Source organism: Pyrus communis, chromosome 1, assembly GCF_963583255.1.
Source record: "Pyrus communis chromosome 1, drPyrComm1.1, whole genome shotgun sequence".
NCBI lineage: Eukaryota > Viridiplantae > Streptophyta > Magnoliopsida > Rosales > Rosaceae > Pyrus > Pyrus communis.
This window is the reverse complement of record NC_084803.1, coordinates 24,524,306-24,549,680: the sequence shown is the minus strand read 5'-3', so window position 1 is coordinate 24,549,680 and position 25,375 is coordinate 24,524,306. Positions and strand designations below refer to the sequence as shown.

Sequence of the window (25,375 nt, the reverse complement as noted above, 5' to 3'; positions counted from 1 at the left end):
CATGTCAATACTGTTCGAATGACATAGCTTTTGCGCTAGCCTCTATCTGTGGTCCAATCAAGTTAATATCATTTTATTTCCTGTAATTATCTTTGTTATTTTATTTCAGTATCGCACGTATTTTTCATTAATAAAGAATCAATATTTCAAGTTTTGCTATTTTTTTATTTATTTATGAATTGTTCTCCAACATATTGTTGTATGATTCTGTTTTGAAGGTTTGATTTATGAATCTTTGGAAGACACTACAATATAATAGGTAAGGCAACAATATTATCTTTATGCAATCAAATCAAATCGAAATTTTGTCCTGCATCAGCATAATATACAAAACCACAATTTGGTCCATAAAAAAAAAAAAAAAAAAAGAAACACCATGCTACTTATTCTCTTTTCTTGTTTTGGTGGATAAAATGTACTGAAATCAAACCGAATGTAGGCATACTTCATTTCAGGTGATATAGGAAAAGTAAGGGAGAAGGTTTTAATGATTGGTGAAAAAAAAACATGCATACGCTATATGTGTAGTTCCATAATATATGTACAAAGAGTAAAGTAAGAAAATTCCTTTAAGAATCCGACCAATACACAAAATTCTCCAAAATAAGAATGTAAAAGGAAGGCATAAGGAACTCATAAAGCTATAAAATAAAAGAAAGAAATTAAGCTATAAGGGATACGAAAATGAAAATTGAAACTTAACTTATCAAAAAATTAAGAAAACTTTAAAGCCAAAATGTACATACAAAAATAAAAAAATTTAACTATTTAGAGCATACTTGCCATGATGTGACAATCCGACCCTAACTTTACGATTTTATTGATTTTAAATGAGTAAAATTATGAAAATGCCCTTGAGGCAAAGACGTTGATTCTTGTTGGAGCATCTTCTTGTGTCATGTGTGTGGTTGAGATGGAAAGAAGATGAGAGAAATGAGGGAAATGAGAGTGAGGAACGGAAGAAAGGGAAGAAGAAGAAGGGCAAGGGAGAAAGAAGAGAGTGAGCATTGGCTGCCCAATCAGAGAAGAAAGGGATGGACCAATTAGGAGAAGAGGGGAGAGAGACAGACCAATGGGAAGGAAGAGAATGAGAGAAATGAGAGAGGTGCAGAGCACCCAACCCGGACCCCTTGCAACCCGCACCCAAACTGTTCGACCCGAAATGGTTTCCGGTCATTTTCGCCATTTTTTTGGCCCAAATTGCCCATCCACCACCTGTAACCTCTTCCACAACATCCCTTCTACCATTTCCGCCCAAGATCATGGGGTTTTAGGTTCAAACTTGAGAGGAACTTCACCGGAGCATTGGAGGTACTCGACGGCTATTTTGCCGTTCCCGCGAGTTTCACTACCCACCACCACCCTTAATCGACTCCTCTTGGACCCAAGAACAAGACCCAACCGGTGGTAGGGCCGACGACGAATTGAAGCTCACCCATTCTAGGGTTTCCTACGGGTGCAAGCTAATTTGGGGCCTTTCTTGGCCAAATTGGACTTGGCCATATGTATGAAACTTAGTCCCCTTGTTGAGACCTTCATTTCTGTTAAATTTAAGAATTTTTGGAAATAGTTGAATTTTTTCGACGAGTCAGGGCGGCCAGCCGCCAGGTGGCGGCAGTGCGTGAGCAGAGACACCACTTGACCTCCCTAGGCTAAAATGGGTGCCCCGATTCCATATTAGACATCCGATTGACAAAATTCTATTGTTTAGTTATAATTTTGTTAAGGGCCGCCACTTGGTTATTATATGATTTGACGATCCAACTTGGATCGTCACCAAACTTTAATATATTATAGTACGTAATAATTGAGGACCATAGGAACTGACGGATTGGGAATCTGACATACGGATCTTCCCAAATTGAATTTCTAAGTTTATAAATTAAACGTTGATAGCAACCTAATTCTAGCAACTGGTAGAGATCCGACCGTTGGATCGTAAAGAAGTTTTAGTATGTTGTTCTAGAAGCATAGTGTGGACTTTGGGAAGTTACGGATCAGAAATCCATGGGCGGATGTTCCAGATTGACTTGTGTAAGGTTGTGGACCCTCCTTAGCGTATTTCGACGTGCTGATTCCGAATCCGCCATTCGTTTTTCAAAATTCAACCGTTGTAGGATAGTTCCTTTATTAGCCGTACTTTGTACGAAAATGCATAATTTCATTAGCATGTCATATTTACCTAAATGGTTTCATTTCTAGGCGAAATAGATCACAAGGACTCTCGATGCAACGAGACGGGTTCGACTTGGCGACATGATCTGTGAGTAGGTCTTTTCTTATATATATATATATATATATATATATATATATATATAGGTTAGTTTCCATATATACAATTATTAATAAATCTCTACGTGATTGCCATGATTAAACTTACGTTTATAAGAACTGCCTTATTGTTGGGAAATGATGAAATAATCCCATGGGGTGCACAGGTAAGCTTACTATAAGGGGATGCCCTAATTATATTTATGGTCATGAATAGTATGCTATTGACTAGAATTGTTGAATGGAAGTGGCATGATTATAATTATGTTATTTTCTCATCGTTTGCTGCACCAGTGTTAGTGCTCGCCCAGGGCCAAGAACAGTCTTTCACGTGTATGTTCACATCTGCACCGCATGCTCGCCTTGGATCCAAGTAGGTGCCAGTCCTGTTGTACATGACTATGACTCGTATGTGACCATGAATAGCGTCAGTCTTCACGTGATTGTAGCACTAAAGCGTATATTATTGTTACACCCAGTCTTGTTCATGTCAGAATATCTCTACATGAACTCATGTGTCAACATGTGTCGATGAGCACCCGATATGATATGTTTGCTTAGGCGAGATTATGTGTTATTGGTTGTTATATGTTCATTTACGCAATATTGCGACGTATGGCAATCTTGTGATTTTGCAAGCTACGGTAGATATTTTCATAGTATACGTAGTATGTATATTTTGGAAACTATACTTATTTTCGACTAAGGGTTACAATGTTTTCATAAAGGTTTTTATAAAACCTTATTTTCAAGTTCACTCACCCTTGTTTTTTTTGCCCCTCCAGGTTTTAGTAGCTGAGCTTTCTTATCAACAAGGATTCTTGGCAAATCTTGGTGAATACGATTACCTTCAATGGTATAATTCTCACCCTATCTTACTATATTGTACTTATGCTCTAACATCACGTGTGAAATGGGTTCATTCCTGCTCACAGCGCACTCTTATAATAAGGCACTTTTAGGTTTAAATTTATTCATATTTTCCACTACACTACACTTTATGGCTTCATCACCTTCTAGGTGCGGCCATCACAACTCGATTCGGATTTTCAAGTGAACATTCCGGGTTAGGGTGTGTCAATGATGTCAAATTCACCAAATACTAATGAATCTAGGCCTATTGTTATGAAGACATCTAAGCAAACCTCTATTAAAATGTTAAGAAAAAGAGAAGTAATTACCACATTAATAGATATTGAAGAAAAAAAAAAATATTCCTTAAATATGATTCGGTCACTTAAAACAACCATATTTTGTACCAAAAAATCAACTGCCCAGCATCAAGGGCAAAAAAATGAATCAGTAAGGTGGAGAATGGAAACCCACTTCAATCATAAAATCACCAGTAATAAATACCCAACCTTATTCATAAACCTGCGAGAACCCAAAAAAAAAAAAAAACAACTGCAATGAAAAAGGCCTTTTCAGAAAGAAAGAAAAAAAGAAAAAAGAAAAAGCCAAATGATAATTGATAATAAACTGAATATAATTACCTTAACACAAATGCCTATATGAGCACTCTCCCATGTGATAACTGATATTGCGACAGCACGCCTTCGCAACTATTGATAGATCGCGACCACGCCTCGACAACTGTGAAGAAATCTCGACATGTAGATGATGACAGACAAACCAAGTGCTTGATAAAAAAACCTCAGTGAAGAAACTCAAAAACTTGTGCATGCATCGCTTGCTATATCCGTCTAAAAACACTTTGGGTTGAGTTTGTTTGAGTGTTCATTCTATGCACTAAAGTTTGAATTCTTTCCCCTTAAAGATTCTTTTGAAACTACATAGATCATTTGGTAGTCCTTTTAGCTTTTGGTCACATGTGTTATCTCCTACCTAAGATCTTTTGTAGATCTAAATACCACATACGTCATTTGGCATAATGTGTAAACAATATATACAAATTTTTATTACGTGTAATTAGACTTGGTCTAGAACATTAAATATTTTTTACATGAAAAAAAAAAAAATATTTTGATGGTTTTTACTATTGATAAGTTTGTCAACCTTGGTAATATTAAAGAATCATTTTGAACACCCCAATTGTAGATGAAACGTAAGCATAAACAATACTGATTTTGATTTTCAACACTCCCTCCCAACTGTATCCAAGAAAAAAAGACAATCCAGGTGTGTAAAATAACATAGATTGATACAATTAAGACAACCTTTACATAGAATTCATGATATTATTTAGTAGAGAAAAAAATAAAATTATTTTTCTATTTACACAATAATGACATGACTAAATATTAGCAACATCTAAAGGCAAAGACAGTCTCTTTCATTACGCAACCTAAAGTACCGAAAGGATTCTGTGACTTATGCTTTTGGTGGCCATAACAACTTAGAGATTAGTGCAATTATTTTAGCTCATGGAGGAGGGGAGAGAGAAAGATCGAACAGATAAGAGAGGGTTCAATCAAGCAATCGTCCAAACAAGAGATACCGAAATGAAGGCGATGGAAACCAAGCACCAAATCCACCATCACCAATTCAAAATTCCTACCTTTTGTCCTTTTGCCACTTTCATCTCCTGCACCTCGCACAATAATAATTCCAGAGAGAATACATTCTCCCTCAAATTATTCCATTCTCTCTCTCTCTCTCTCTCTCTCTCGTCCTCTTCAAGCTTCCTTCTTCCTCCTCTCCACTTAATTCCCCACTCTCTTATAAACATTCTCTCTAAATGTCCTTATTTCCCACGCTCCTCCACCCTTCTACGACGCCGTTTGCACGTCCCCGGAAATGCTCCCATCCGACCACTCCAGCTTCAACCTCCTCACCCATTTCGTCAATATCCACCCGTCCGATCGCGGTCCCGATTCTGATCCCATCTTCCTCGGAGGCCTGTTCCTGCACCCGAGTAACACCGTCCCTCCTTCCTTCCTTTCCTTGATTTCACCCAATGTCCGTTTGCGTTCCGGTTCGGGTTGTTGTTTAAGGCGCCGCGGCAGCAGGACGCTGCGTTTTGAAGGTTTGAAGGGAAGCAGCGGCGGTGGCGGCACGTCGTTGTTTTTGTCTGTGAGTTTGTCGATAAAGGGAAGTGAGGAAGAGTATGTTCCGGAATCGGGACAAGTCCTGGGGCAAAATGGGGACAAAAGCTTTTCATCGGAGGAGGCCGCCGTCGTGGCGGTGTTCAAGAAGGATGAGGCTGAGACTGCACGGAAGGGATCGGGTGCTATGAATACCACCAAGCATCTTTGGTCTGGAGCTGTTGCTGCTATGGTTTCAAGGTTCGGTTACTCCAAACCCTAAACCCAGTTCCATCTTTATTTACTTATGATTTTGTGAATAATTATTTGTCTTTGTTTGTGAATTTCCGGACTCTTTTGGATTGACAAGAGAATTATATTACAGTGCTCCTATATAAGTGTTTTAGCCGTTAGATCGTGATTTTTATTTTTTAAACTGATCCAAATAGATGTATCATGCATGTGAGCCTATGCATAGGGATAATTATTTTCCACTATTCATCAATGCAGATGGACGCAATAAACATTCTTATCAACATTTTGACGTAAAAAAACTCAAATTCCGATCAAATAAATTTTTGTGATGTGTTTTTTATTTTCTGTGGATATTTGAGTAATAATTTGGATTGGTATATATAGAGTTTTGGATTAATCAATATTACTATTTTGGCTGTTGGATTGTTTTTTTAGTTGAGTAAGGGCTCATGCCTTACCATTCTAGAGTCTTGGTGTTTTCTTAGGACGTTCGTTGCTCCTCTTGAGAGGCTAAAGCTGGAATATGTAGTTCGTGGCGAACAGAAGAACCTTATTGAACTCATCAGGACGATTGCAGCTTCTCAAGGGCTGAAGGGATTTTGGAAAGGAAATTTTGTCAATATTCTTCGCACGGCACCCTTTAAGGCTATCAATTTCTGTGCTTATGATACTTACAGAAATCATCTGAGGAAACTGTCTCGGAGTGAGGAGTCCACAAATTACGAGAGGTTTCTTGCTGGTGCTGCGGCTGGAATTACAGCCACCTTGCTCTGCTTACCTATGGACACTGTATGTCGCAACTTTGTACTGTTATTACTTATTGGTTCAGCTGATTTCATCTCATAAGCACATTTTTTTTCCTGGCGTGTCTTTTCTTAATTTGTGTTCAAATTAATTTCTTCGTTGAAATTGAGTCGAATGGGAGAGAAAAAAAAGAAGAAATAAATAATGGGAGTAAATCATTCCATTGTCTTTTACAAGGCATCTGAGAAGAAATTTTCTTCCGGGTGAAGCTGTTTTCGGCTTCCTACGTTGGATGAAGTAATGTTTCGTGTTTTTTGGCCATTGCTTGGAACCTTGGTTTGTGCCTCAAATATGTTGATATTGGAATTTGCCCAACTCCAGGCTTTGTGCTTATAGATTAAGAATTTTCGCAAGTCACATTCTAAAATGTGGATTCTTTCAGATCAGGACAAAGATGGTAGCACCTGGTGGAGAGGCCTTGGGTGGTGTAATCGGTGCTTTCCGCCACATGATCCAAACTGAAGGGTTCTTTTCTCTTTACAAGGGTTTACTACCCGCGATTGTGAGCATGGCACCTTCAGGTGCAGTTTTCTACGGTGTTTATGATATACTGAAATCAGCTTATCTTCATTCACCTGAAGGGAGGAAAAGGATCCAACATATGAGACAAGAAGGTGATAAACTGAATGCTTTGGAACAACTGGAGTTGGGTCCCGTTAGAACATTACTATATGGGGCAATCGCTGGTGCCTGTTCTGAAGCTGCTACATATCCATTTGAAGTTGTGAGGAGACACCTTCAAATGCAAGTTCGAGCAACTAAGTTAAGCACGCTTGCAACTTGTATTAAAATTGTCGAGCAAGGAGGTGTGCCTGCTCTTTATGCAGGATTAACACCAAGCCTATTGCAGGTACGGTGCCCTTACAATTCTTTAGATGAGAATGATTTTCGATCTTTTGTCGAGCTCTTTCTCATTTCATCAGGTTTACGGTGAAGTTCCTTAACGTTTTTCTTATGTCCTTACTCTTTAGGTTTTACCATCTTCTGCCATAAGTTATCTTGTGTACGAGTTCATGAAGATTTTTCTCAAAGTCGAGTCTACATAATAGTTTTGAATCCATATAAAGATCCGAAGGTTCTCGTCGAGGATGACTAGCCGAGAATGATTAGTTTGCCTGTAATTTTTCTTGATTTTCCATCGTCATTTGAGTAGTTACAACTTGCAAGAGGAAAGCAACAGTCAACTCATATAGTGAAAGAAGAATTAAGGGCAAGCTGCGTGTGCTTGACCCGGGTGTATTATTATTTTGAGATTTTGATTGTTTTGTATTTGACTAGTACTTTGAGATAAATGAGCAAAGTTACAGATGCTTAGAATTTGTTTTTATCTAATTAATCATTAAAATCATGAATAAATGGGCATATATTGTGGGAAATAATTGTCAAGATAAACGTATGTGAGCAGGTTTTTTCAAGTAATTAAAGGTCGTACCAAATTAGAGATCACAATTTTTAAATAGTGATTTTTGTACATTCGGGTTTTACCTCCCGACACCCATTACTTATTTAAAGAAAAAGACTTTTATATCCATATATAAAATTACCATAAAGGGTTTAGTGAACTTTTAAGGAAAACAATTATTTCCTTTGGACACCTATAAGGTTTGGAAACAAACCACGACGTAACCGCGACTTAATTTGGATCTAGCTCTGGTGTTGATTTGAGATATTCGCGATCAGATAGGGAAGGCAGAATGGGTGCAAAAAAAAAAAAAAAAATCAAAACTGTGTGTCCAGAGAAAAATAAATTAATAAAAAGTAAAAGAAGGGTATTCTTGGAAGTGTGGAAAATTTTTTTGGCTGTCCGAAGAAATGTGAGTAAATTGGACGTCTAGAGAAACAAATGTGTCAAGAGACGAAACTTGGGTGTACAAAGTATCACTCTTCTATATAATAGTTTTGGGCTTTTGAATCAAATGATCTAATTTCTACCCGTTATTGTTAAAATGATTAATTTTTAGTATACCATGATATCTCATCGATGCATAGTCTATATATGATAAATAGGATACAATTGCGATTTGATTTTAGATCATTTTAACCAAAAGCCCAAGAATTTTTCACCTCCAATCGAGTGGCCGCTCATTGGACAATGTCACTCTTCTAACATTCTTTATGCTATACATCCAAACTTGGAGAGACTGTTCCTAGTGTCGGGAATTGAAGCGGCACTTCACATGTCATAATACAAATAGAGAAAATGATGAACTTTTTCGTGTCCCCCAACTTGTATTATAACGCAAGGAATGACCGTTTAGATACCACGGACTCAGAAAAATTCCACCAAAAGCTGATCCAAGTTTCAAGAGTGCAAAACTAGATTGTCATAACAATGAAAGAAACGTAACCAGAAAGAAAACAAAGGAAATCGAGCATCTTATTACTTGGGGAACTTATACAAAAGCAATGCATGCACAAACTAGTTTGAACCATCAGGTTGGATCCTATAACGGCAAACATGTCGGCAGGGTTAGGGTCTACAGTTCTGTTTAACGTTTCATGAAAAACGTTAGGACCATGTGCAGGAACAAAAACAACTCCCAAAAGAATGTACAGCCAGATTTTGTTTCTGCGACTTTTAACCCTACTGATTTTCCTAACACGACCGCGATTCCATAACTATCTTTGTTGCATTGGTATAACCTCCTAATTCCATGCATTAGTTCCAACTGTCACTACTTCCGACCATACTGTTGATTTCGTGTACTCACACCTCTATCAGCAGCAGGAACTCCATATTGATTGTTTTGGGAATGGTTTGGAGGGCCAATTCCATAACCAGCAGGGGCTCCTCTTGTGCTAGGACAACTCGTTCCACTCCCAGCATATGGTGGAGCATGTCCTTGCGTTGGATATGGTCTGCCACTGTAACCTCCAGCTTGATCTCCACGATTCATATGGTAAGGCCCACTCTGGTTTCCACTGGGAGGATACCTGCTTGGGCCTCCAGGAGGACCGTGCGGCTTTCCATAGTGGTGGTGGCTAGGTCCAGCAGATAATGGGGGCTGGCTATCAGTCATCGGATGATGGGACCCCTGCCGTTGTGGAGGAGCTTGCGCGGTATGTTGAATGGGAGGCAGGCAATCATTCTTATGAGAATGCTGTGACTTTGATCTCTTTGATACGTCTTCAGTTTGCTGCTGCTGCTGCTTCCTTTTCTTTGTTTGGAATTCATGTGATGATTCATACTTAGGCAGGCTGTAAAATGAAAAGACAAGTACAGGTTAACAAATATATAAATATGAAGAGAAACCTGGAATCATAGGCATTCCAAAAGACCTAAACGATGACAACTCAAATTCCCACAATGATGGGTCCAATGCTATGCCGCCACTTTCAGATAAAGGGACACGTATTAGACTAGTAGGTGACTAAACCTGGTTAGCGATGCACATGCGATGAGCAAGAATCGCTCAATGGGGTAAGTTTTGTAAGTCAATGAAAAGAGGAGCAAAATACAAATTGTCATCCTGGGTAGGCACAACACAACTGGGTTTTTATCACCATCTGTGGGGAACTGTTCGTGGGACGGACAACTATTGAATGTGCCAAGTGATTCAATAAACTCAAACGGAATACAGACAATTTAAAATAGCAAAACACCTCTTTGGATCACAGGGTAAAGGGTCAGCCCAGAAATAATCAGCATTCAGTGCTTGCTTCGCAGTCCATCTCTACATAGGAGACAATAGATAAGAAGAAAAATTATTGAAGCACCCAAAATTTAAACCCTATACTACAGAAGGGTGTGGAAAATTTCTCAATCTACATTATCAAAATCATTCCTCCACAGTAGCAGCAAATGTGGCCAAAATGCTTGATTTTCAGTTAGTGATGATCGATAACGTTGGTCAGTATACAATTATATTACTTTCCTTGAAGCCTCCTGATAATGTGCATTATATGATTAATCATAATCTTCAAACAAATATTCAGCTCAACTATTTGTTTGAGCCAGTATATATTTGAATTCAGGTTTCCATGCCAAAAAATGGTAGCAAATGAATCATGCTAGTATGGCTGATCTACTAAAAAAACATAGCAAAACAGAAACTCCTCCGATTCTAGAACAAATTTAGACTCAGGTATACTAGAAAAATAATTATGACAAGCATGTCCAATTTAAGCGGTACCTGATTTGGATCAAGAGTTAATAAGTGCTCCAGTAAATCCAAAGCATGAAAGTCAAAACTGAAATGGACATAGAAAACTAATGAGCAAACAGAATCAAATAGCTTATGACATTAATATTCAATTATAGTACTTACAAAACTCATCAATTGTTTACTTACTGTCCGAAAATTTCCCCAACACATCGTTTCATGGTTTTTGTTGGCTTGAGATTATTATACCAAGGAAGTTTTGAAACATCTGACCAGTTGATCTCATCAGGTGATCCACAAAGCTCGAATATCTTGTTCAGTTGGTCAGGCTACAATAAATACAAATAAAACATATATCACAAAACTTAGCCTTGTGAAATTGTTTGTCCATGTCCCCAGATCTATGCGACTCACAAATTTATACATACCAGTGCACAGAATCATAACTTCAAAATGATGAGCCAAAAAAACATGCTTTACTATGAACACAAGGTCGTCACACCAAGGCACACAAATGTTTCCATTCCCTAGTCATGTATGTCTTTTATACTTTATAAAACCACCAAATTGAGAAAAAATAAAAATAAAAATAAAAAACAAATTATCTTGATTCTTGAACCAACCGCATCATAGTTAGACACCTCAAAACAATTAAACATAAAAAATAAAAAAACAAAAGTCCTGGTACAGCCTCTAATAGGGCACAGCAAGAACTTTTACACCTTAGAATGAAACAAGTTGGAAGAAAACTCCACCGAACACTTCCTTCAAACACATGCTCCTCAACAGATATTTGATTTTACTGTGCATATTTCCAAAAAGGCATTGAGATCTTAATCTTAGATTGCGGAAAAACAGTGCATATCTTTCAATAACATATAGTGTAACTAAATCTGAAGCAATCTATAGCTAATTGAATTAAGACCTCGCAGTTTCACAATATTAGCCAAAATGTAATGCAAAATGTGGTAAAATCATCAATTCTAAAACCAATTATCAGGGTAGAGAAGAATGACTGGCTAACTAACTTCATTTCTTCCTTGTAAAATTGGCTTTCCATGCAGGAGTTCAGCAAAGATGCAACCAACAGACCACATATCAACAGCTGGACCATACTTTGTGGCTCCAAGCAGCAACTCCGGGGGCCTGCTCCAATCATATCACTGACCAAACATCAGGCATACTCCTTAAATGAATCAATGCTTTAGCAACACAAATTTCCAATGGTAATTATGAAGGAAATGTTTACCTATACCACAAAGTAATGACACGATTTGTAAGATTTCCCTCATGGTTACTACAATAATACTTTGCAAGCCCAAAGTCTGCTAGCTTCAACTTCCCCTCATTATCTATCAAAAGATTAGAACCTGCAAGAATAGGCATTATTCTGATATAGCTCCTGGTGCAACATATTAACAATTCTCTCCGACAAAGGACATGATATAACTTGTTAATTAACCTTTGATGTCACGGTGAAGTACTTTATTAACATGACAGTAATGGAGCCCAGTCAATAACTGCTTCATATAACACTGAAGAATACAAGGTGAGAGAACTGTTAGTAACTTGATGTTACAGAATCTTCTCTCATCCAATATTCTAAAAAATATCTGATACCTTTATTTGGGGAACAGTAAATGTCTGTCCAGAACGGACAGTAAGGCCTGTCAGATCATGATCCATGTACTCAAAAACCATATAGATGCCACCCTTGGACTTACTACTATCTGTAATCGAAAAAACAAATGTTAGAATAACCACCTCAGACAAAAAATTGATACAAAGTGACACCCTCTGAAATCACATACACAGTGATGTAACACGCACAACTGACTAGGATTTCATGCAACAGATTTGTGTACCTTGATTCTCTTGCTCATCCCTTTCAGGACCTTGATTCTCTTGCTCATCCCTTTCACGACCCTGATTCCTCAGCTCATCCCTTTCAGGACCTATGAGCAAAACATAACCAATATAAATGTTACAAATGCATAAAATGGTGATGTGAGATAAAACATGAACGATAAAAACAAAAGTACCTGCAGAAGTTACAATCTCCTTCAGCTTAACAACATTTTCATGATGAAGCTTCTTCAGAATTTTAATTTCCCGGATTGCAGTAATAGGGAACTAGATAAACAAAGCAAAAGTTCCGCAAGTTATTATAAGATGTGAAATAAGTGCGATCCACAATGTGTGTGTATTTACGTAACGGAGTAAGCTTGGGTGTGTGTGTGCACTGTGCACGTGCATGTACTTAAATACCCGTAGTTTCACATAATCCAAACCAATTTCTGACTTATTAACACATGGTAAATGGAAAGAACAATACCCCTTCTTTTTCATTATCCATGCGTATTTTTTTCAAGGCAACTATTTCCCCAGTTCTGGTTTCTCTGGCCGTGAACACTTGACTGCAAAAGAACAATCATGCAGGAGAAGAAAACGTAGCTTGATTAATTCATAATTAAGAAAATTCCACACAAGTATTTGCACTTCATTATGTAAAAGCATATTTGCTTTCGCTTCAGATTAGACATATTTGTTTGAAAAAAAAAAAAAAAAAACATTAGACATAATTTCCACACTGTTGGACTTCTGTTTACATCACCATTGTTGTCTTAAAGAAACTAATAATCTCTACTTTTAATCAATTTTATTATTTAAAGATCGAGATTAACTACATTTTTAGTTTTTCTTCCCATGCTAATAATTATACAAACTATTATCAGAAAATACTAACGACAACAACAAGGAGGCCAAATCCTCACAACCAAGAACACAAGATTAAAACCTAATTATAGCAATCATGATTTCACAATTTTACACAACATATTTCGAATTTGTCGATTAACAGATAAATTTTCAAATAAACATGAATTATTTACATACTTAAGTTCCTAATTAGTACAAGGGCAATCATCGTTCATGATTAAATTTAAGGGAGGAGAGAGAGCGGGAGAGAGAGAAAGAGACAGACCCATAAGTGCCTTCGCCAATGTGCTCGAGTTTCTTAAAGCAGTCGACGCTTCGAGAACCCAACGAAGTTAACGGTTCGGTGTTTATCTGCCCAGGTGCCGCTGCAGCCATCGCTCGCCCCAGTTTCCAATGGCTGCCGAGACTTTCAGTCGAGAGAGATACAGCTATTTCCCTCTCGACCCTTGAGAAAGAATATTATTTTGGTTTTAGAGTGAGAATTATTGTCAGAATTTTAAAAATCTCATTTTACATTAAAAACGTTCTTCTATATTTAGAAAGAAAAATACACTTATGAAAAGTATAGAATGAGATTTTTAAAGTGCTAATAACATTTCCCTTAGTGTAAATTATGGCAATGATACTTTAATTTTAACTCAATTAGAGCAATGATCCATTAACTAAAAATTTATTACCATTAATCTCTCAACTCATCAAAACGTACAACTATAATCTCTCAACTAAACATTCATTATCATTTGTTCCTCAACTTTAATCTAACTACAAAAATGGTTCCTCAACTTTAACCTAATTAGAGTAATGGTTCCTTAATTTTAACCCAATTGTAGCAATGGTTCGTCTAACTTATCTCATTTTGACAAAATTCTAGTGAAGTTGATGAAAATGATCAGAGCTACACTTCTTGATAAGTTGATGTATCCCAATTATAGCAATGGTCATTCCAGCATAACTTATTTTGACAAAATTGACAAAAATAAACATAACTACACATTTTGATGAGTTGAGGGACCAATTGTTGTGAATTTTTAATTAACGGACCGTTGCTCTAATTTGATTAAAATTGACGAACCATTTCTACAATTTACTCTTTGGTTTATAGGGAAAGAGAAAGGCAACATATTCGGTTTTTTTTTTTATTTTGTTCCCTTCAGTACATTAAATTTTTGGGAATTTTAAAGAAAACTTCCGGTACTATTCACTTTAAAGAAAAACCATATTTTTACACTAAAAAGTCAATCATGGCACTATTCATTTTACCTTTTATTTTGTCCTTATCGTTAAAACTCAAAGTTTTTAAGCTATTTTCATTAGTTTTCCTAAAGCTATTTTCATTAGTTTTCCTCAAAATTTTAGGAAACTAATGAAAAGAGTTTGACAACTTTGAGTTTTAACGATAAGGACAAAAAAAAAGGTAAAGTGAATAGTAGCAGGTTTAACTTTTTAATGTAAAAATATGATTTTTCATTAAAATGAACAGTATCGCAAGTTTTTCATTAAAACTCTCTAAATTTTTTTTTAATTTTATTCATGAATGATGTAAGTACAGGAGACTTTGATTGTTAAAATAAATTATATATTGAGTATCACAGATGCTACTCAACTAAAATTACTTGATGAATCCTTCAACGGAAGGGGGATCAAAAGACACCTATTTTGTGACACACATTTTGTGACACACATTTTGTAACGTTCATTTTGAATTTTTTTTTTTTATATTTTCAATACATCATTTATACATGATTTATGCAAAAAAATTAAACAAAGCCAAAATTATTAAAACATTAATTTATAAAAAAAAAATGAACGAATACGATTTTATAGAAAGAAAGACTATCAATTAATTCAATGGTCATATAATTTCAAAGTTTTGTGATTTTTATAGACGCGAACTTTGAGGAAAAATGACACACCCCGACCCAGAAAGTCCACTTGGACCCTGAATCGAGCTGTGCTGGCCGACACCTGGAAGGTGACGAAGCCATAAAATGTGATAGTGTATAAAAAGTGAATAAATTTGAATCTAAAAGTGTCTAAGTACCAGAGTGCGCTACGAGTGGGAGCGAACCCATTTCACACGCGATGTCAGAGCATAGGTAAGGTACAGTAGTGTGGGTAAGAATCATACCCTCAGAAATATCCATCAATACTAAGATTCGCCATAGATTCTTGTCGATACAAACTCAGCAGCTAAAACCTGGAGGGCACCAAACAGAAGGTGTGAGTAAGCAATAAAACCAAGCTTCCCAAAGTTATTACCTCTCTAAAAGTAATGCCCCTAAATGTAAAACCTGTATCGTTTTCCATAAGACAGTACCACATATATACATATATCCAAATCATACTCAGAAATGACCAAAACCACGGTTTGCCATCAACTCCACCATACATTAATAAGTAGGCCAAATGAACTAAATCAATATAAAGTGATATATTAGTCAGAGTCATCTAAAATGACATGTACAACTTATCCATATCTCATCAATCATGGCTAGCATATAAGTCGGAGTCACCTATAGTGACATGTACGACTTATCCATATCTCATCAATCCTGGCTAGCATATAAGTCGGAGTCACCTATAATGACCTGTACGACTTAGCCATATCTCATCAATCATGGCTAGCATATAAGTCGGAGTCACCTATAGTGACCTGTACGACTTATCCATATCTCATCAATCATGGCTAGCATATAAGTCGGAGTCACCTATAGTGACCTGTACGACTTATCCATATCTCATCAATCCTGGCTAGCCAATAGCTCAATAAGTATACCTGCACACGAGTCGGAACCACCTAAAGTGGTATGTACGACAAGACTGGGTGTAAATAAATACGCTCAAGTGCTACAATCACGTGAAGACTGGGCGAATAATCGCGGGTCACCTACGAGTCGGAACCACCTAAAGTGGTTTGTACGACAGGATTGTGCACCTACCTTGAATCCAAGGTGAGCGTAAGGTGCGGGAGGTGAACATCACGTGAAGGACTGTGCCCTGGCCATGGGCGGGAGCACTAACACCGGGATGCAGGTTTATGAGCTCTCAATGCATCTCAATATAACATATGCAACTCATGGCAACTAGTACGACAGTATCGAAGTTGCCTAACACATAACTGTAGTCATGCTATAACGCAATCGATTCAACTAGTACCATAAACTCACCTGAACTTACCTGGGTGTCCTGAGTTCACCTTTGCACTTGAAAGCGTTCCCAATAATTATATGCAAGTAATATACATATTGATATACCATGATGCAATCTAATACTCAACCATGTCGAAACATTCTCAATTATAAACAATACGGTGTGAAGTGTACAATCAATAACGCCCTACTCCCGAACTACATATTTTCAGGGATAATTATCCATGACGACCCAATTAACACTAATTTAGCTAACTAATTCATAAAACTAAAACTTGCCTTTACCAATTTCCTTCGCATTACTCAATTTCCCAAGCAAGGCTTTTGTCTCAAATATTTTATGGCTGCATCTAACGTCTTGTTAGACTGCCTACGTACCCTAAACAGGGATCAAGCCATTCGTAGTTCCTATAGTACTTCAAGCATTCACAATAATTATATATGTAAGTAATATGCCTAATCAATTTAAAAGTGTCGATAGAACTCTCAATAATATGTACGATAAAAATGAAAAGATGCACTCACCTGGAGTCCACGCTATGATTCTCTAGCGCAAGCATCGAGGCGTCCTGAATGATTGGTCCCTGTGACCAATTATCAAATCACATCTCATAACTCTTATTCGTAGAATATGTAATTCACATAAAACACAACCTCAACGACATTCTAAAATAGTCTGAGACCCATTGACCACAAGTCAACCGTCGATCAAATATCGACGGTAGGGTTTACAACCCTGTATAACTTGACCCGGAAGATCCGCATATCAGATTTCCAATCCGCAACTCCCAACGATCCACAATATGTTTCTAGAATAACCTATTAAAATTTCATTACGATCCAACGGTCAGATCTCCGCCAATTGCCTAAAACAAGTGGCCGTGAACATTTATTTTACTAACTTACAAATCCAATTCAGGAAGATCCGTAAGTCGGATTCCCGATCCATAAATTCCTATGATCTTTAAATATTACGTATTATAATGTATCCAGTTTTGGTGCCGATCCAACGGTCGGATCATCGATTCACATTTTTATCAAGTAACATATCGTAACGAATTTAGGTTCCAACTATCAACCTACGTCATTCAACTGAAAAAACTGAATTCAAGACATTTGACATAGCCTAAAAATAGCATTGGCGGCCCACTGGCCACGCGCCGCCGCGGGTGGCGGTCGGCCGCCCCGACTCGCCGGAAAATCCAACTATTTCCAAAAATTCTCAAACTTCACAGAAATGAAGATCTCAGTGAGTGGAGCAACTTTCATACCTGCCACAAAGTCCAAAAGTGGACGGAAGATGGTCAATTTTGCCCACAAAGCCGACGGGTGCCTAAAACTTCCCGACGTCGATTCGTCGTCTACGGTGGTCCAACGGGGTCAAGGTTGGTTGGGTTTTGCTCCTGGGATGATGGGCTACAAAGCCCAAGTGGTGGCATCGGCCATCGCTTTGCCGATTTGCCGAAAAATTGAAAAGGGTGGCCGGAGCACCATTGATTTTCGTCAACTTTCGTGGCCTCAAACCGCCACATACCATGGTTAATCAAGGTGGTTCTTGGGTGGGTTTTGTAGAGGGGAATGAGAGCTTCAAGATGGTGGTGGTGGCATCGAAAAACTCCACCGGAGTTGGCCGGAATCTACCTTGGAAGATGGGTGGTCGCGGGTTAGAAAAACCCACGGGAAAGCTGAGTTTTTTTTTTTTCTTTTCTTCTTTCTATTTCTCTATTTCTGATTGGGCTTCACCTTAAATAACCAATTTCTGATTGGGGATTTAATTTAATTAACACTAAACCTTGAATAACCAATTTCGAACGTCCATAACTGTACCGTTATAATCCAGACTCGGAAACGGCTTTCGCCTATGCGTTCACATCCACGAGTATTACGAGAATATGTTAAAAGAATAAATCGTACGTCTCTCTAGACGATGGTCAACAGAAGTCAAAGTCCTTACCTCTAGGGCAATTTCGTAAATTCACGCTTTTAAAATAAAATAAAAACGTAAAATTTGGAACGGGTTGTCACAAAAAATCTAAAAGATTCATGGGTAATCCTTAAAATATTTTGTTACGGAGTAGGTCCTACAAAACATTTGTGAAAATGTGTGTCAAAAACGAATGTATGTGAAATATTAGCCAAATCTGAAATATTTAAGATATCTAATTGAGTTTAAGGAAATTAATGAATACTTTGTTATATAAAAAACAATGAAATTTTATCTTGATAATTACATAGGCAAATGGTTTGGGACTGAATTGAATTTTTGTAAGGATGATATGAATCGAGACTTACAACATAGATGGTTCAGATCGTTGAAGTTCGACGTGGATTATCCCCACACCTAATCTCCATTTTTTGAAAAAATGGGGATCCCTTTGCATTAAAGACGTGTATGTATATGGAAAAACTTTTGAAATGTCATATAAACTTGTTCATATTTTTCAATTTTTCATACAAACTAAAAATTTAAGCAATTTGACATACCAACTTCACAAAATCATTAATTTGTCATCTCATTCTAACTCCGTTAAGTTTTTAAGTCACGTGCCTCACACATGACTTGTGTTCAGAGTTATTTAGGTCATTTTAGCATCTTTTCACAAGTTTTTTACTTTTCTTTAGTACAAACACTTAATTTTTTTTACTTTTTTTTAGCGCATATGCATCTACAATTCCATTTATAGCACAAAGCGTCAACTTGTTTCTCATTTATAGAGCTCGTATGTAATTATGTCTTCGTGACATGCTTAAATGCAAACTCCCACTTGTGTATCATTACATATTTGGAATAACTAGAAGAGAGTGCATTGCATGATCATTTCATTGCTATCATATCAAAAATATTGTTCCATTGCCTAATAACCCTACAATTGTTTGTCGAATACAACTTAATAAAAGGGAAGTAAGGTATTAAAATGACCGAAATAACCCTAAACACAAGTTATGTGCAAGGCACATGACCTATATTTAGATGAAAAACTTAACGGAGTTAGGGAGAGATGACAAATGAATGATTTCAAAAAATTGGTATGACAAATTGCTTAAAATTTTAGTTTATATTTGTTGATCCTAAAAACTACCAAGCCTACGTGGTGCATAGGCCGAGTAACTAATGAGCTAACTACGGTCATTCGCTTATATGCGGGGCGTGCCAACTCGTCGGCCGAGTTCGGTCGGGGTGTAAAACATGTTGATGTGGCGTTAGGCGCGCTGCTGACTTCTTGACCTTGAAGACAAGGCTGTTATTTCGAATTCGGCTTTCAATGTGCCGAATGTAATAACTTGATAACACCTCACTTTGCTGAGAAGGCTGATGAGGTCGCCTCTACCAACAAGGACTCTGGGACTTGGATAAATAACCAATCGGTTTCGAAGCAGTGTTGTCTATCCAAACTGAAGGTGTTCCTTAATCGACTAATTTTACGGCTCCAGTGCTGTCTATCCAAATTGAAGATGTCGCTGGTTGCCTTCACAGTGCTGTTTATCCAAACTAAAGATGTGTTGGCGGAAGAATGGGGAGAAGGATAAAATCTCAAGGGTTGTTAAGAAACTTTGCGCAGGGCAATCTGTGTGTTGAATTGGAGAGGCTTGAATAATGCACTCCTTTCTCTATTTATAGTAGCCAACCCCCTCATGGCCATGCTACAATCGTATTCGGATTAGAACTCCTCAACCTAATCTAATTAGGTTTCGGCCAATCCTGACTCTAATAGGACTCTGAACCAAGCTTTTAAACAAACCAGATTCATCACATAATTCTCAGCATCCTTAACCTTACGACTCCTTGTTGCATTAGGTTTTGACTGCTTCGCTCTTATCTAAACCAATTCCATTCGCAACAGGATTCAGCCAACCTTAACTGGATGGCCCACAGGAAAATTCTAGATAAATGTCATTGGGCCGAGAATAATCCCAAGCTCGACCCAAAATAATATTTTGGGCCCAAACATTGCCCCCTCGCTTCTGAGGTGTTCAGCTTGCAAGTCATAGCCAAGCCTCAACCTTGAAGAAGCGAAATAATCCCTTAGCACATTCCTAATAAACCCAAAGACCTCGAATGCTCCAACCACCCAGGCGCATTTATTGAGCACGATTGCACAATCCCTTAAACATGTTAAATTATTTTCCACATGGCAGTTTCTCAACTTACTTGTCTGTCTTTAATAATGACATTTGAAGCGTGCAAACATTGAAACGTCCCTTAGCCATAAACCTCGCCGTCATACACAAACGTGCATCCTCAATCCGCGAGCTTTTTGGTCTCTTCATTTGGACTCTTTGGATATCAATCATGATTACAAAACTCTCCGGTCGATTTTACCCTTTATTCTTTTAAAACTAAACTATTGATCTTCCTCCCAAATGCCTATAAATACTCAGCTCAGTTTCATTTGGATTTTTACGCTTTCAAAACCTCCAAACACGCTTGTTATTTACTTTTAACCCAGAAAAGAAACCAAACTTCGAAACCCAAAAACCTTCAAACCTTCATCAATGGCTGACAACACCTTTATCACCAACCTTGCTGAGGAATGCAACAAGTGCAAGGACTTTATCGACTGAAACACCATCAAGTCCTTTCGATTTGAAGGTGATTCGAGCGCCCTCCACCAAACTCTGGGACCACACTTTCAAGGATAATGTCCTAGAGTCAATTACTAACATGTTGAAGGCCCACTACCTTGAACCCTTTTTCCAGGGGTATGACTGGTCAAAGTGGGAGTCGGCCAAGGAGCTTGGCCATCGACCACCGCAGCTTGGGTCACTTACATGGAGCCACACTTCGACGATGAATGGAAAGCCCTTGGAATTTTTGACACCATCAAGCTTTCGACCCATGAAATTATCATGGATCGGGAATTTCTGATGGCCGCTGAGAGCTCTCAGTTTCTGGTGCTTAGCCACCAACACAATGGTCATTCCCCTCGGCCTCATTGACCCAATTGTGCTAGATGTTACGGCCATACTTAGCACCTCCCCTTCTAGTCTCCTAGTCGACGCTATTCCCTCGCGATACAAATTCGACCTCGACCTGAAAGTAGTCTTCGACGATAGTGCCATCGAAGCCTTGATGAAGAAAAACCAAGGGCCGTCGAAAGAAGACGTGCAAAAACTGCACAAAAATTTCTTCAACTTCAGCACCATGATCAACCACTTCGCTAGTCCGGAAGGAGAGGGCCTCAAGAAGGGAGAGCATGAGGCCTTCTTATTCTATTGGTATAATAAGTTTATCTTTTGTACAAAATCGAACAAATGCATGGGCGAGAACATGTCAGTGGTTGAAGCTTTAGCTAGCGATCACGTCTTGGATCTCAACCCGACCATCCTTGCTAATCTCACTCGGTGCTTGGCTGAGGCTTCTACTGGGAAGGTCGACCCACACTAGAACGGCCTATTCTGGGTTTTCCAATTTTGTTTACAAGTCTACTTCTGCACGTTGAGGTCAGAGATACCTAGCTTCAACTCTTCTAAAGCGATGTGTCTTCAACTGGCCTCGCACCGCCTTCCTTCTCACTCGGCCAAAAACATATTTAAATATTTATTCAGCTTTGAAGATATATCTGAAGAGGAGTTTCTAGTTTGTCGCCACCAGAAATATCCATCTTTCATTAGGCTCCTTACATCAACATGGGGAAAATCTGAAGACACAGACCTTCAATAGTCTTGGGGTCGTTCGTCTTGGCTCGCGACCTTCCATTCGGCTGCGATGATCGATAGGCCAGTTGGGAAGTCAACCATCCTCACTTCATAGCTCATCAACTGGGCTACCTCCAAGGTTATCATTTGCCACTACTTACTTTTCGCTCGCTACCCAGCCAAGAGCGCCTCTATGGTTCCTCAGAGAGAATGCAAAGAAGTCGAGAAAGAGTTCCAAGAATGGTGTTCTAAATTCCGCCTTCAGCCATATACCCCAGAAACCGACTATACTATCACCTTTGTCGACTGATGGGATGCCTACATCAAGGATTTCTTCGATATTTCAGCTGAGGAAATTTCAAAGAAGCTCTTTGACGATCGACCAAAGAAAATCCTTGCCTCAAAATCCAAAGACACGGCACAAGGTATATATCTTTTTCTTTTTTTTGTTTATCTATTCAAATTCAAACTTTGTTCTGACTCAAACTCAGTTTTTCCAGGTGGCCACTCAATAAAAAGAGCCGATGTGGTCGCAATGGTCGAGGCTAAGAAAAAACTTGCCCCTCCTCCCAAGAAGGTTGCGACCATCGTACCTCCCTCAACTGATCCAACTTCAGTAGTTGCCCCTGTCGTACCGACTGGACTGAGCAAACGGCCTCGCCCAGAAGCCGAAACGACTGGCACTGTTGCCCCACCCCAAAAACCCATCAAGAAAAAGGCAAAGAAGGAAGAGGGGAGATACATGTTATTTCAAGTCAAACCATAGGTGTAACTATTCCTATTGTCCCTCTCATTTTTCCTATCGTCCAGGCCTCGACAGGAGTACTGCAAAACCCTCCAACAGATTAGGCAGCTGAAGTTCATCCTACTACTCAAACTGTGGTCGAACCAACCGTCGCCCTATTGGTCAAGGGTCCTGCAACCCCAGGGCCGACCGTTGCTTCTGAAGTCGGCCTAGTAGCTACTGCTTTGAAGAAAGTGGAGACCACGACCGAGAGAAACCCTCCCCCAAATCCAAAAAAGAAATTAGTGGCGTCCTGGAAGAAGATGTATGATCGTTTTCATTGACAATTTTCCTATCTCTTAACTAGATCTCCCAACTAGCAAACAATCTTTCTTTATGCCTAGGAGGATGAGAGTGAAGGACCCTCGCTGGTAAGGCACCCTCGACTGACCGAATTGATAACGACCCTCCTACGACCAAAGCAGATCCGGGATATGAAACGACGCCCTTAGTCGAGCTAGAAGCGAAGCAGAGATGTCGTTTCATCCCCAAGACCAAAATCTCGGCATCCTTCCTCAAGAGGTTACCTTGGCCTATGTAAATCTTGTCCTAGTTTTCTTATATCAATTTCCAAACCTCAAAAGAACTCTAAACCAAGAAAAACATTAAATGCCAGGTGCCTAATCATTCGTTTCACCGAAAATTTTATACGTCGGAGGGAGTTATTTATATTTCTTGGCCACCCTAGTGGCCATCAAACGTAGATAACCTTCATCAGCCGTATAAATTAAAAGGCTGCCTTAAACACTAGGCTCAACCATTAAGCATTCTGGGTTCGAGCAATGAACCAGCAGACATGGCCGAAGTCTCTTCTCGGCAGGTCTAACATAACTTCCTTATCTGCTGTTCTTTTAATTTTTGTTTTCTAACAAATATTATATATATATATATAGCCTTCCTGGGAAGTTGAGCTTGACGCCCTTCTCTCCAGCACTTCTGGGACACCTGGGCCTTCTGCCTCCACAGCCAAGCTTTCTGCGATTACGGACGAGTCTGATGTCTTTGTCAAGCTACAGGAGCTGATGTCCCTTTTGGCCTCGGAAATCCTTCAACCTAAGGCCTCTACTTCGTAGGGGAATGCCTAAACGACCTTGCAACTAGCGGCTTGTTGAGTAACAAGTGTGTTGTTCACCTATTCGATGTCCTAGAGTGAACCCGGGAATACTTCACTATTTTTTAGAAGGCTCTTTGGACAGAGGACAAGCTCAAGGTTGCAATGGTCTCATATGAAGCTATTCGACCGAAGCTCGAGGCAATAAAGGCAAAGAAGGAATGACCGACCTCGACCATCAAATTGCTGAACTCTAACGCCAAAGGTCGGCCATTGCTTCAGAGCTTGAAAAGGATTTCGAGTCGAATAAGCCTCTACTGGCGGAATATGCGGATGGCGCGAATCGAATACAACAACTATAACTTGATAAAAGGACAAGGCAAGCCGAAGTCACGATGGGCAAAGTAAGGTGGTTAAAATTGAAAGCCGCTTTTGAAGCCTTCCTTGCTTCGACCCCTTAAGACTGTTTTTAGTTGTAGGTTGGTTGATTTTTGTAATTCGCTTATACGCCCTTTGAAAATCGATAAAAATTCTTTATTCATGCATTTCCCAAGTGACTGGATAATACCTCTTTAAGAATTTTCCATTGATTGCTAATTTGTGAACCAAACCGGTCCGATCCCTGAGGTGGTATGCCCCATTGTCGAGGATTTTGTGGACGACGAATGGTCCTTCCCAATTCGGAGACTATTTTTCGAATCTGGGATCTTTAATCCTTACTGGTAACTTGGTTTGCCATACTAAGTCACTTTCATTGAACGTCTTTTGCCTAACTAGTCGATTATAGGCTCTCTCGACGATTTTTTTTTGCGCCACTAATAAATTACATGCATCGAGCCAAGCTTCCTCTAAGTTCTCTAACTTTTGCCTTATGGCCTGACTATATTCGGCAATGAACAAACTACTTTGTTTAATAACTCATAATGAGTTTATGTTAAGCTCAAATGTTAGCATCGCGTTATGCCCATAAGTTAACGCATATGGGGTTGTCCCTGTTGCTGATCAAAATAAGGTTCAATATGCCTATAATGCTTCATTTAACTTCAAATACCACATCCCAAGCTTTTCTTTTATCATTTTTTCAAGGATACCAATTAAAACTTTATTACTTGCTTTAGCTTGTCCGTTTGCCTGTGGGTAATATGGCGTGGACTGATCTAGTCGAATTTTCAAACTCGCCGCGTATTCTCTAAAACTGTTAGCCGTGAAAATCGTACCATTGTCTGTTATGATCGTTTTTGGTATGTCGAATCTGGTCACAATGTTTTCTTCCACAAAATTACAAACTTCTTTAGACGTTAATTCATCGTAAGACTTCGCCTCGACCTACTTGGTGAAGTAGTCAGTTGCTATAAGTATCCATGCATGCTTTGCTAATCCAGAAGACGACACAATCTTGCCGATTACATCCATGGCCCATCCTCTGAACGACCATGGTTTGGTGACCGAGTGAAGTAACTCGGCCGTGACCTTCTATATAGGCCCATGGATTCAACATTGTACATACCCTCGCATGTATTCAATGCAATCTTTTAACATACTTGGCCAGAAATATCCGTGTTGGTGGAGCAACCAACGCATTTTGCGTTCTAATAGATGCGCTCCGCATATTCCTTCAT

At 38.7% G+C, this 25,375-nt stretch overlaps 2 protein-coding genes across 2 annotated transcripts; one reads left to right on the top strand and one right to left on the bottom strand.

Annotated features, from left to right (window-relative positions):
- The first annotated feature begins 4,886 nt into the window (after positions 1 to 4,886).
- LOC137714982 (probable mitochondrial adenine nucleotide transporter BTL3) lies at positions 4,887 to 7,681 on the top strand. Its single transcript, XM_068454173.1, has 4 exons — positions 4,887 to 5,516; positions 5,996 to 6,299; positions 6,697 to 7,164; positions 7,286 to 7,681. Exons 1-4 carry the CDS (start codon positions 5,029 to 5,031, stop codon positions 7,358 to 7,360), a joined length of 1,335 nt encoding a protein of 444 aa, XP_068310274.1. The 5' UTR covers positions 4,887 to 5,028; the 3' UTR covers positions 7,361 to 7,681.
- A 987-nt stretch (positions 7,682 to 8,668) lies between these two features.
- Positions 8,669 to 13,592, bottom strand: LOC137739579 (cyclin-dependent kinase C-1-like). The gene is made up of 12 exons (XM_068479204.1): positions 13,401 to 13,592; positions 12,753 to 12,834; positions 12,460 to 12,550; positions 12,283 to 12,372; positions 12,038 to 12,147; positions 11,880 to 11,952; positions 11,667 to 11,787; positions 11,446 to 11,563; positions 10,607 to 10,746; positions 10,448 to 10,505; positions 9,918 to 9,988; positions 8,669 to 9,512 (listed from the first exon to the last, which is right to left on the bottom strand). The coding sequence occupies exons 1-12, from the start codon at positions 13,508 to 13,510 to the stop codon at positions 8,990 to 8,992; spliced, it is 1,587 nt and encodes a 528-aa protein (XP_068335305.1). The 5' UTR covers positions 13,511 to 13,592; the 3' UTR covers positions 8,669 to 8,989.
- Between the last annotated feature and the right edge of the window lie 11,783 nt (positions 13,593 to 25,375).

Bases quoted from the DNA above. Each gene is read 5' to 3' on its own strand.
- LOC137714982 (XM_068454173.1), top strand. From the start codon at position 5,029: ATGCTCCCATCCGACCACTCCAGCTTCAACCTCCTCACCCATTTCGTC. The intron at 6,300-6,696 runs GTATGTCGCAAC...GGATTCTTTCAG, and splicing joins TCTGCTTACCTATGGACACT to ATCAGGACAAAGATGGTAGC. The intron at 7,165-7,285 runs GTACGGTGCCCT...CTTACTCTTTAG, and splicing joins TAACACCAAGCCTATTGCAG to GTTTTACCATCTTCTGCCAT.
- LOC137739579 (XM_068479204.1), bottom strand. From the start codon at position 13,510: ATGGCTGCAGCGGCACCTGGGCAGATAAACACCGAACCGTTAACTTCG. The intron at 12,373-12,459 runs GTACTTTTGTTT...TTTTGCTCATAG, and splicing joins GGAGATTGTAACTTCTGCAG to GTCCTGAAAGGGATGAGCTG. The intron at 11,788-11,879 runs GTTAATTAACAA...CTATTCTTGCAG, and splicing joins ACTTCACCGTGACATCAAAG to GTTCTAATCTTTTGATAGAT.